Raw genomic sequence first — 13185 nt, forward strand, 5'->3', positions numbered from 1 at the left:
TGCACATCCCCAGAGTAATGTGCCCTAAGAAAGATACAAACCAAATATTACTGGGATATTAGGAGGAAGAGGAGGAAACCAATTTAATTATTGAAATTAAACAACATTAAAGGGGTGCTTCAGATATACACCTTGAAAAAGTGGTAGAGAAAATGGACAAAGCAGTATAGCAGCTTGCTATGTCTTTGCTTCTATAAATTCTGGCAGAGCCTGCAGAAACAAGGATGCTTAACATTTATATATCAGTGATTATGCCTCAGCCGGAGAACTGTACTGGGCATCACACATTCTCAAAAGAATGCCCAGGCCTTAAAAAGGACAATCAAGGGATTTATCAGTGACATCAAGGATGAAGGGTTTCACAGAGAGACAAAAGAAGTTGGAAATCATTCTTTTTATAATAAGGAAGGCTGAGAATGAATGAACAGTGTTAGAGAGTCACCGAATGAGGCCATTCAGTCCATCAGCAGGAAAAGTACACGTAAATGAAAAACTGTTTTCACCAGTAGAAGAGTTGATAACCAGAAAACTCATATTTAAGATAAGTGTTAAGGCTATAACAAGGGTAATGAGAGTTATTTTCTAATGTGGTGCATTATAATGATTTCGAATGCACCATCTCAAAAGGAGAGTGCATATGACATCAGTATTTACTTTGAAAAAGGAATTGATATATGTTCAATATATAATATGCGAAAAAGAACTTATGGTGAAAGATCAAGGAGTAGGGATACCTGGGAAGTTCTTTTAAAATTTCAGCACAGGTACAGTGGTCTATATGGACTACATCTCTTGAAGAGAAACATATCTTTCAAAAATTTAACCAACTAATTTGTCCAATGCATTATCTTGTCAAAACTATTATTTATCTACATCCTGACACTGACCTGTGAAAGCAGTGTTTGTAAGATGGTATGTGCCAGCTGTGAATTTCGACGCAGAACATCAAACAAGCCCTATTAAAAATAGTAGAGGGAACCAGTTAAGCAAACTATGAAACATCAACTTTTTAGCCTGGTCAAAGACAGAATTAAAGTAATGACAGAAATATAGTCAGTAACAGCTATCAACAATTCTCCTAGATGAACGTAATGTTCACAAAGTACCCAGCACAGAGAGCACAGTTTTCTTTGATGATCAGTCCCCTTTCAAAGATGAAAGAAATAGGAAATCACAGTCTCTTAAGTACAGTCCCATAAAAAAAATGAGAATTGAATCAGTTAGTTCCAATTTCCCATGCTACTTGAAATTTTAAAAAGCTTTTATGCTGACATAAAAAGTGAAGAGGAGAATGTGATGCTCAATAAGAAAACTTCTCTTTAGAAGTATTGGTAGTGAGTGCTAACTGTAGTTATAGAGATCAAATTTGACATACTACAAGAATAGCTTTTAACGTCAATACCTCATAGAGCATGAGCCTAACATCAACTTGCTGGCTAAGACAGCGCCTCAGGCTGCCTAAGATCTCCAAACAAAGCGCTTCATTAGCAGAGGCATTGTAACGCATATGCACATCCACTTGTACCTGAACAATGACAACATAAAAAAATAATATTTTAGCATTGCTCCCAACTTAACAAAGATCAGATTGTCTTCACACTTGGTCCCAGACTTAATTATTTTAATAAAACAATGAAGTCAACCCAAATGATAATCTCAGTACATTCCTCCATGGCAACTAGCCTGCAGACCTCAATACTTTACAGACTATTGGCCAAATCGGCGGCACGGTGGCTCAGTGGTTAGCACTGTTGCCTCACAGCGCCAGAGACCCGGGTTCAATTCCCGCCTCAGGCGACTGACCATGTGGAGTTTGCACATTCTCCCCATGTCTGCATGGGGTTCCTCCCACAGTCCAAACAAAGATGTGCAGGTTAGGTGAATTGGCCAAGCTAAATTGCCCGAAGTGTTAGGTGAAGGGATGAAATGTAGGGGAATGGGTCTGGGTGGGTTGCGCTTCGGCAGGTCGGTGTGGACTTGTTGGACTGAAGGGCCTGTTTCCACATTGTAAGTAATCTAATCTAAAAAAAAACAGCCACAGATTGGAATAATTCCACTAGATGGCAGGCTAATTCTTAAATTCAACTGACTCCTTAGCTCAAAGTGTTTGAGGGTTCACATGTTGTGCACAAATACAGATCCACTTTCAGGTTTAAGTTTTCTTTTAAGGAAAGCTGCTCATTACAAACAGCATATTAACCATATGCTGTTACGAACAGCATACTGGACCAGATTTTAAGAAATCAAATTTAAAACTAAGACAAGACACCTAACCCCCTAAGGGGTTGGAATATATAATTTGACAAAATTTACATGGCTACAATAGATATAATTGGAAAGAATGAATACAGGTGAGATACCTGACTGGCCGTGAGAGCTTGCGTGCACTGACTGGAAGCCAGACTTCCCAATACTTTAAAATTCTTCAGCAGCAACAGAAAGCCAGCCACTGCTGACTTTCGGGAGTCCAAGTGGCTGAATAAAAGCAGAAGAAAGTGTAGATGAACATGAATAGTACTGTAAATACGCCAGATCAAAGCTTCAAACGTGTTGTGGTTTGTCCAGTGAAATAATCCTTTTTTAAAAAATGTTGTGCCCTCGCAATTGCACTTTCATTTTAGCTTGATTAATGGTGTAACTTTCCCCCCTATCCCCACACAGTCATAAAGCATCAATAAGCTGCCACGATGCAGTGATTTGCAGATGTTTGGAAGGTGCTAACCAGGTCCACAATAAATCCTACGAAGAAGTCAGAAGTGATGAGCGTTAAGGTCACATTGATCAGACAGTGACCGGCAAGGTTGTGAACTAGAGGACTTCCATGACCAGTTCGCTTATGTCTGTGATGATCTGTGTAGAGAATCAGTCACTTGGCACTGGTAGCTGTATTTTTGGAAAACTCAACATGGAGGGTATTGCCTTTGAATTCTTCCTGCCCTTGTTCCTCTCCTGTGCCCTCCTCATGCCTAAGATTCTACTCTTCCACGACAGGGTGTTACTCCTCATTGCCACTGGGCCAAAAACTAGATAGTCTCATGGTCCCATTGCCAACAGCTTCCTTTTTTTTAATGGGTAAATGACTGCTCAACTTCCCTAGTATAGAAGCAAAATACCTTAGACGCTGGAAACCTGAAATAAACACAGAAAATGCTTGAGAAACTCAGCAGGTTTGGCAGCGTCAATAGAGAGAGAAAAACAGAGTTAACATTTCAAGACTAATATTTGTTCCCTGCTCTGGCATGAAAGGAAAACCATCTCCAAACCCTTTCCTTATACACCATGGCTGATATCAATGTACTGTGGTAAACAGGGAACGGTGTCAGGAAATTAGTATGCCAGCTGGCATAACTACTTTGGAGCTCCATCCCAGTGGAATCTGAAAACATTCTCCAATATTAGCAGTTCCAGTTCAGGTAAGACAGTTGCAAAATAAACTTCCCTGGTCTGAACTCAGCCATCATCTCAAAATACCAAGCCTATTGCAGAAGTATGGCATCTAACCCTTTCCGATCAAGCTCCCTCACTTTGGCCTGAATGATTATCTGTAGCATTTGAGCTAACTGAGAGAGTTGGGCCAATGCCACAAGCAACCAGGATCAAGACAGTCCAAAGATTTTCACACACTACTAGTGCAATTAAATCCAAAAGTACAGTTGGATCTGACCAACCCCATTTCCCTCCTTGATCGTTAATTGCATTGCATTTAATAGAGTCATAAGAACTGTTTGCTAATGTCACTTACAGTTTGAAAACTTGACTTGAGTTCCGTTGGAGGTAACAGTTTAATTCCTGTTCCTGATTGCTGTAGGTTTACCATTACAAAAATAAAGCAAGGACAGATTTGGGTTCAGTTGTGATGGCCTGCAGTCCGCAGGCTTGGTAATAACACTCTCAAAAGTCAACCTATACACAATGAATGATGACTTGGAGAGTTTCCAAATGTTTATTGAAATCCATAAAATAATCTGATCAAGGATCAGTTGTGAGGAAGGGTCACTGGACTCGAAATGTTAACTTGGATTCTTCTTCACAAATGCTGAGCTTTTCTAACAATTTCTGTTTTTGTTTCTGATTAAGGATCAATTCTTTTAGCAGGGAATAAAAGGTGAAACGTATGAAATAAATAAGTCCAGACTACTAAAAATCTGCCATTAACTCACAGTAACCTCCCAAAGTGATTCAAATCCCTTGAAATGGTTGCTACCTAACAAGTTACATGAAGGCAACATTAGTCTGCTAAACTAACAAGAAATAGCTTCAAAAAGTGCAACAGAACCTAACACTTTTGTATATTTCTATTGAGAACAAAAAATCATTAAGAGAGTTCACCTGGAAAACATGGCTTTCCTCAGAACCAGAATTAACGAATCTTTCATGGACATACTGACTTTCAGCAGTGGCTTAAAAACAAAAACCATGGTAACTTATTAAAATATCTACAGGGAAATATGCAACCACAATTTTAAAACACTTGAATAATGTTGGGCTTCACATCACGTTAATCTTTGGCTCAAATTTAGGTTGTCCCACTGATTGAGTTTTGTATTTTGTCACGGTCCCAGATCAAACCAACAAATCACGTATCTATCTGATTAGAGACCAGCAAACCTTTAATTTTAAAGGAGGTAAAATGTGTAATCCAAAGAATTTAATAGGAGAACAAAGACACAAGATTCCATGGTTTGAAGAAATAATATACTTTAAAACAGTAATACCATCTATAATACATGTATAACTTATTTCTAACACCCATAATTAACATGTGGTAAACATGAATAATATACTGTGAACAAACGACCCACAGATCACATCAAATGGCAAATTCAATCAGGATATATCCCACAGATTTGTCAGCAACTCCCTCAGATGCTAATGCTATGTTAATACTGCTGGGTCATCAAATCTCTGTTCTAGTTGATCACCCTCCTGTCTTGGGCCCATGCATCCCTAGACTCAGAAAACCACAATCCAGTACTTAATTACAATCACAACTCCAGCATTTCATCAACAGTTATCTTCACCAATTAAGAATTATCCCTGGGTTTGTCCCTGAGCTCTAATCTTGCTCAGTTATATGATTTACTGTTGTTTTACTTACTAACTTACTTACTCACATCTGGGCTTGTGGCAAAATTAGAATAACTATCTCAAGACAAGTCAACAGGGCAGCACAGTGGCTCAGTGTTTAGCATTGCTGCCTCACGTCACCACGGACATAGGTTCAATTCCAGCCTCTCACGAATGTCTGTGTGGAGTTTGCAGATTCTTCCTGTCTGCATGAGTTTATTAAAGGTGCCCCAGTTTCCTCCCACAGTCCAAAGATGTGCAGGTTAGGTGGATTGGCCATGCTAAATTGCCTGTAGTGTCCAGGGATGTGTACAGGCAAGGTGCATTAGCCATGGGAAATGCAGGGTCCCAGGGATGGGGTGCGTCTAGGTGGGGTGCTCTTTAGAGGGTGGTGTGAACTTGGTGGGCCAAATGGCCTCTTTCCATACTGTAGGGATTCTATGATTCAGCAACTGACTGACGTAGTCATACACACAGAATCATACCTTACAGATAACGTCCCAGATACTGCCATCACCATCCCTGGATATGTACTGTCCCACTGGCAGGCCAGACCAGGCACAGTAGTATACAATCAGGAGGGAGTTGCCCTGGGATTTGTCAAATTGACTCTCGACCTTGTAATGAATCATGGTTTCAGATTAAACACGGACAAGGAAACCTCCTGCTGATTACCAAGTACTGTCCTCCCTCAGCTGATGAATCAGTACTCCTCCATGTTGAACAACACTTGGAGGAAGCGTTGAGGATGGCAAGGGCACAAAATATACTCCAGGTTGGGGAGTTCAGCGTCCATCACCACGAATAGCTCGGCAGGAGCACTACTGATCCAACTGGTCAGACCCTAAAGGACATAGCGCAGGACAGGGTTTGGGGCAAAGGGTGAGGGAACCAACAAGAGGGAAAAACATACTTGACCTCATCCTTACCAAGCTGCCAGCTACAGATGCATCTGTCCATGCCAGTACTGGTAGGAGTGACCACTGCACAGCCCTTGTGAAGAACAAGTCACATTGAGGACATCCTCAATCATGTTGTGTGGCACTATCACCATGCTAATTGAACAAATCTAAAGACTCAAGACTGGGCATCTATGAGGGGCCGTGGGCCATCAACAGCAGCAGAATTGCACTCCAGCACAATCTACAACCTCATGGCCTGGCACATCCCCAACTCAAGCCAAGGGATCAAGTCTGGTTCAAAAGAGTGCAGGACAGCATGCCAGGAACAGCACCAGGTACACCTAAAAATGAATTGTCAATCTGGTTAAGCTCCTATACAAGATTACTTGCATGCCAAACAGCATAAACAGCAAATGATAGGCAGAGCTAAGAAATCCAACAACCAACTGATCAAATTTAGGCTGTATAGTCTTGACACATCCAATTGTGAAATGTCATGGACAATTAAACTACTCATTGGAGGAGGAAGCTCCACATATATCCTCATCCTCAGTGATGGAAGAGACTAATACTCAGGATAATGCTGAAGCAGCAATCTTCAGCCAGAGGTGCCAAATGGATGATCCATCTTGGTCCCCTCCAGTGATCCCCAGCATGACAGATGCAAGTCTTCAGCCAATTCTATTCACTTCATGTTTTAAATCGTGACTAGAAAATTACACAGACTTGATAGAAACAATTCACAGTTTCACAGTATTAGAAAGGCTGACAAAACAGATGGAACAAAACATTTTACCTGCACTGCCTTTAGTAGTCCCTGGACTGTGCTAAGGGGCAAGTAGGACAAGTGGTCAAATGCCTCTATCACCTTGGAGGAAGAGTCCAGGAGAATGAGGGGAGCTGAGATTACAATATCAGATAGCAAGTCTGAGAAAAGATAAGAAAATAAGGATTACATTTGTTCAAGGGAGTCTCCATATTGCAACCAGATTGGAAAAACAAACTATTAATAGGCAATCTGTACATCCAGATCAGCCACCTCCTTAGCAAAACTTAAAATAATTTGAGTTGGAGATAACTTTATGGAATTAACAGATAAATTTTGCAGAATGCCAGTGAAACTCAGATTAGCAATGTACTCTCAAATGCTGCGAAGAGTTCAAAGAAAAATGTATACCCAACATACAAATGTAAAATTCAACTTGGACAGGGTCAAATTAATCTTCCCATCCCATGTGAAAATTCCATTGCACGATGATAGCAACCTGCAGTTAAATTTCTGAGACCAACAAGCTTTACACTCCAGCCCACTGTTGTGAGAGTCATTCCTTCATTCTCAGAGGCTTAAATGTCACATCTACTTGCCTATGTAATGATTGATTGGTGATGTGCTCTTTGTCACCACCCTGTTCAGAACTTGCTCGAGGATCTCACTCCTAATTGGCTCATGTACCTGGATCAAGAATAATTTTTGAAGAATATATTTTTACAAAAATAAATTCTACTTTCAATCACCCGCACCTAACACCGGGGTATTCAAAATGAGGGTGGGAAATGAGTAAAGTCAGAGCACTTAAAGTAAAACATGTTAGAAATCATCCATACTTAGGATCAGATATTATAGTGGTAATGTTGTACCTATTTAAGTTGCTCAGGTGGAGGTTAAAGATTCAGTGGCAGTACTTGGAGAACAAGAATGTTCTCCCAATGCCCTCAGAAACATTTCTCCCTCAACCAACAACACTAATGTAAAAGCAGATTAGATAAGAGGAACATAGGAATAGGAGGTTATTTATCCTCTGCCATTCAATGAGGTTACAGCTGATAGGGCATTGCATAAATCCATCTTTTCCCAAATCCCTTAAGACTTCTGGTTAACAAAAATTATTAATGCCAGTTTTAAACAATTTACCTAACATCAATTGCCATTTGTGGAAGAGAGTTTCATAATTTCACTTTTGAAGTTTGGCTCTAATTCTTAGACTATGCCCCTTAGTCCCAGGTTCACCAACAAGTAGAAATAATTTTTCTCGATATACTGTATCTGTTCGAATAACTTGAAAGCTTTGATCAAATTGCCCCTTAACTTTCTAGATTTCAGGAAATACAGCCAATATTTGCTTAATTCCTCCTGTTACTTTAATTCAGAGAGTCCACAAATTATTCTGATAAATCCACACTGTACTCTCTCTCCAAGGTTAATAGATGCTTCATAAAGTGTGATGCCCAGAGCTACCCCAGTACGTCAAGTGTGGTTTAACAAGGATTTTGTATAACTGAAGCATAATTTCTTGTCCTCTTGACACAAATACTAACAATCCATCAGTCCTTCTAATTATTTTCGGTATCTGTTCACAACATTTTCATGTTTTAAACTTTCCACCATTTGGAAATCAACTGTTGTTCTGATTCTTTCTGTGAAAAGTGTTCATTTTGACCATATAAATAAAACTCAAAGTAATTCATGCCATGAAGATATTTTCAAAAGACAGAGCACAATAAACCATATTTCATACACTCACTTTGAATGTTTCAAGAAGAATCTTGGCTCCCAATCTACAAGTCTGTTGAGATGGAGTTTTTCCTGCACTTGGGTTAGTCTCAGCAACTTTCCCAAATGGACCAGCCTTTGGTCCAAAAGAATCCATGAATATAAATCCCAACTGTACCAGAGATTGGGTAACATGGTCCCACCCAAAGACACTGCAAAGCGAACAAGGGAAAAGTTTCAGATTTAGCGAATGTAATTTATTTAAATCAAAAGCTAATAAGAACATAAGAACATCTGGCTCTACAAGCCTACTCCACCATTCAATAAGATCATGGTTGATCTTTTCATTGCCTCAGCTCCACTTACCTGCTCTCTCACTGTAACCGCTAATTCCTCTACTATTCAAAATATTATCTTAGTTTTAAAATCATTTATTGAGGATGCCTCAACAACTTCACTGGGCAGGGAATTCCACAGATTCACAACCCTCTGGGTGAAGAACTTCCTTCTCAATTCAATCTTAAATCTGCTCCCCCAAGTTTTGAGGCTATGCCTTCTTATACCTTTTTCATTCGCTATTGGAAACATCCTCTCTAATTCTGTCTTATCTGTACCCTTAAAAAATTTATATGTTGCTATAAGATCCCCCTTCATTCTTTTAAATTCTAATGAATAATATCCCAGTCTACTCAGTCTCTCTTCATAAGCCAACTCCCTCAACTCTGGTACCAACCTAGTGGATGTCCTCTGCACCCCTCTAGTGCCAGTACTTCCTTTCTCAAAGTGTTCATTCTGCAAAACTGCATGCAATACTCCAGATCTCATTCAAATTTTGAGTTTCTAGACACTTTAACAGCCTAGTCACTTGCATTACAACTAAAAATAGTGATTCAAAGCCACCAGAATGGAGAGTTCATTATTTGTCATTCTATTATCAATTTTTAAAAAATGAATAGTAAAATGTTCTACCACTTACATTATTAAATACCAGCTGGTTAGGCAGACATTTCAGTATGGCAATTCAATGCACCACTTTTGATTTTAAAAAATGTTTAAAAATAACATCTTGTTAGATTAGGAGTACAGTACCTGAAATTCCCCTGTTAAAAGTAAAATGATGGCTCATGTCAGCACCCTTCCAAAAGCTTTAAGTCGAAAAAATAAATATAAACCTGTTTGACACGGTCTCCAAAATCATTTCAGACACATTGCATTGAGCAGGGATCAAATCCTGGAGGAATTTTGAATTTTGCTGAAACTGTCCATCTTTAAAACTTTTTATAATCGCCGTTTTCAGAAAGTCGAACACCTGAAACAGTAATTAATCCAAAATCATCAAAAGAATTCAGATCTGGAAATTTCAATTTAACGTTCAACTATCTTTCTTTCATTCATGTAGGCAACATAATCTGAGATCAATAAATAAAAGCAATGATCATGACAATTATTACATCTTTAAATTTGGTCGCTGGGACATATAACTACAAACTCTGACAAGACACAGAACCTAAAAGAAAGATGGGTTACTATTTCAGGGGAACTTTCTTTTGAAGGTCAATGTCCAGGCAAGAGAAGAACTCCTTTTGTACTTTGCGTATTTCCAGCCTTTTTAATTATAAATAAAACTTTGTTTTAAAGCACTGCAAGAAATTGCAGTTCTAATGTAAGTGAGCAGAAATACTGCTATCAGAAATTTGCTATCAGATGTTCTTTTCTAATTTTGTAAAACTGCACAAGGGCACATTCACAAATTCAGCTGGTTCCCCAGAAATCACAGACCTCTACCCTAAGCACACAACCAAATTTGATGTTTCCTAACATATTAACATGTGTGGCATGAGTGCAGATATATGCCCTATGGGACTGAATACAGATAAACTCACTCCCAGATATCCCCACCATAGGCACAAACATCATGGATTACTTGTGAACTGCCTTAATCACCCATTTAAGTAGGGATGGATTCAAACCTAAATCTCAAGAAGGAAAGAGCCAAATGCTAACTCACTAAATCACTTGGACTCACACACAAAAAACAGCAGACTGAGGAAGACTGCTGTAAATTACAATCCTGAATTAAGCATTTACATCTGTATAACTGTTCTTCACTATTTGGTCTTATTGAACCAAAAATCCCTCAGACACAAGAACTACCTCACATAATGATCAGTGAAGGCAAAGGACATCACACCAAAAGCTAAAAATTTAAGCAAGGTGGAACTAATGATGAAATTAAAGGTTGTAATTTAAGTGTTTAAGACAGGTTGAAGAGCAAACTCCAGCTGAAGGTTTAACTTGAACACACCTGCAGGTATGTCTAAGACATGCAGAATTTGGATGATCCAGGGTTCGGATTAATAAGTAGAAACTGGGGTAAAAGGCATAAATTGTTGAGGCAGAATTCTGCTAGTTAGTGAGGCAAATCAGGGCAAGACATATATTTAATGGTAAGGTCCTGGCAATGTTGTAGAACAAAGAGACCTTGGAATGCAGTTCATAGTGCCTTGAAAGTGGAGTCACAGGTAGATAGGATAGTGAAGAAGGCGTTTAAAGGGATTTTAAATATTTAAAAGGCATCTGGTTGGGTATATGAATAGGAAGGGTTTAGAGGGATATGGGCCAAATGCTGGCAAGTGGGACTAGATTTATTTAGAATATCTGGTCGGCATGGATTAGTTGGACTGAAGGGTCTGTTTCTATGCTGTACATCTCTATGACTCTACCACGTTGGAAAATTCATTATTATATAAAATTTACTCATGAGACTTAAAATCTGAGCAAGATCATCTCCACTTGAGTAATAAACAATATTCTTCATATCACTAATCTAATACACTGAATCTCATGACTTGATGATTCAATGTAAACAATCTTGCCAGTCAACTCCCACTCAACTCTATTTGGAGATTCTAAATGAAATAAAGTGATGGAAGAATAAACATACCTGCTCCTCAAATCGATGTATCCTAGCTACAGACAGCATCAATGCAATGTTAAAAGAGCAGAGAACCCGGCTGGTATCTCCTTGTTGGCCAGCCTAGACAAATGGCAAATGTAGGATATTTTAAGATTTTCATAATCAGTTTTAGTTATACTAAATTATGAATGGTACTTTTGAAATAAAATATGTGTTTCTCTGAGCACTTTCTACCTGATACATTGTCTCCCCACCCAAGTGGGCAATACTGGCACTTGGATGATCAATTTGGAAGAAACAAGACCTCAGTGATGTGACTGTCTCCAGCCCCTCCCAATTTCATTATCCGATTGAGAGGCAATAATGTTGCTGCACTTGGCAGGGTTCACAAAGGAAATACAACAAAGAAAATCATCTAAAGCTGCAGCTATCCTCACTATAAGACCCCAAGCATTAACATGCCAATACAACCCAAGTGCAATCTTCTGATAAATTACATTATTTAGATTTAACAATTGAAATGGCACAACCCGAGTTAATTTCTCCTTCAATAAATTTAATGCTTAAATTCACAGGCAATTATTTTAAAAAGCTTTTAATTCATTCAGAATGTTATTGCAATATTTTATTCATAACATCAAGGTGTAATAAGATTATTAATTTGATTATTAAGAGCAATGGGACAGGTGCTTTCAGAAACCATGTCTCCATTGCATAGAATTATGTGCACTTTTAACTGAAGTAGAATATGATCCTGTATCTGAGAAAACCATTCTGACCAACAAAAAAACTTAGCACACGTTTCATTTTTAAAAAAGCTGCAAGTTCTCCATTTGCCTCTCAAATATCTGAAGTTTTAAACAGGTTACTCTTTACTCATTTCTTCTTCCCAGTAATCTTCAAAATTGAAAAGATACTGCCGTCCACAAAATTAACCTTTCCCAGAATTTCATAATTGCTAAGTGCCCGACATCAATTTTCCCTTTTGCTTTTAATCTAAAGGTGTTTAAAAACCATTACCAGCATCTCAAAGATACTTTCGTCCCTTTGACTCTTCCCCATCTCTTTTGTATGTCTGGCAGAACAATCTTTTACCTAGGTTTCTTGGTAAGACAAAAGGCAAAACATGCTGACAGAAACTGGACACTCCGTCACACCTTTAGATACTTGATGAGTTCACGGCCTAGATCATGGTCCAGTTTGATAGCAAACACAATATGAAGAATGACTGTTCCTTCTACATGACAAAGCTGGTCCTGTGGCACTGTTACAGCCTCCAACTCCATGGACCTTTAAAATGAAAACAAAAGTACACTTCTGTGCAAAAATAACAGTGATAACATAGCCTGGGTAAACAGCAAACTTGCAATCTCTGCCATAATTTTAAGCAGAGGGAAGCAGGGTGCATATTTGGGTGTGGTGGTAAGACAAGGGATATTCATGATCTGAACACACCCATGCAAGAACATCAATCAGATAAGGTCAGGAACAGATTCCAATGGAATACCTTTTCACTATTTTAAATAAGCTAGCACACAAGAGTGACAACTCACTCAGTTCCTGTCTGTTCTTCTTTCTGCAACTGATCCTGTTGATGGAAGAATGTTGTGATCCCTTCTAAAAGAGTTTTCTTACAACCCTATAAAATAAAAGAACAAATCACAAAGTAAAGAGGTGGACAATTTACCTGCAATCGTTATCATACAAGTGAATAACAACAATGCTTTCTCATCAATATTTAGCTAGGCTACATTTATTAACATCTCAAGCATCACTTTGAAGCAGTTCTACACAGTGCTTGACTTTTT

General features: G+C 38.7%; 1 protein-coding gene across 7 annotated transcripts in view; it reads right to left on the reverse strand.

Moving 5' to 3' along the window:
- fanci (FA complementation group I) overlaps nucleotides 1-13185 on the reverse strand; it is an 87445-nt gene that overhangs the window by 52897 nt on the left and 21363 nt on the right. For all 7 annotated transcript variants that reach the window (XR_015753797.1, XM_087981295.1, XM_087981298.1 and 4 more), the window contains exons 10-20: nucleotides 12931-13016; nucleotides 12535-12667; nucleotides 11405-11497; nucleotides 9633-9769; nucleotides 8492-8672; nucleotides 7335-7422; nucleotides 6766-6896; nucleotides 4330-4400; nucleotides 2361-2475; nucleotides 1403-1525; nucleotides 888-956 (exon numbers count right to left, since the gene is read on the reverse strand). Coding sequence is in view for 6 of the 7 variants with exons in the window: in XM_087981295.1 (XP_087837421.1) it covers nucleotides 888-956; nucleotides 1403-1525; nucleotides 2361-2475; nucleotides 4330-4400; nucleotides 6766-6896; nucleotides 7335-7422; nucleotides 8492-8672; nucleotides 9633-9769; nucleotides 11405-11497; nucleotides 12535-12667; nucleotides 12931-13016 (1227 nt within the window). In the remaining variant the exon portion in view is untranslated. The remainder of the gene's footprint in view (nucleotides 1-887; nucleotides 957-1402; nucleotides 1526-2360; nucleotides 2476-4329; nucleotides 4401-6765; nucleotides 6897-7334; nucleotides 7423-8491; nucleotides 8673-9632; nucleotides 9770-11404; nucleotides 11498-12534; nucleotides 12668-12930; nucleotides 13017-13185) is intronic.

The sequence above is a fragment of the Chiloscyllium plagiosum genome, unplaced genomic scaffold, assembly GCF_037043375.1.
Source record: "Chiloscyllium plagiosum isolate Xiang-an unplaced genomic scaffold, Cpla_swu_hap1 HiC_scaffold_39, whole genome shotgun sequence".
In the NCBI taxonomy this organism is placed as follows: domain Eukaryota; kingdom Metazoa; phylum Chordata; class Chondrichthyes; order Orectolobiformes; family Hemiscylliidae; genus Chiloscyllium; species Chiloscyllium plagiosum.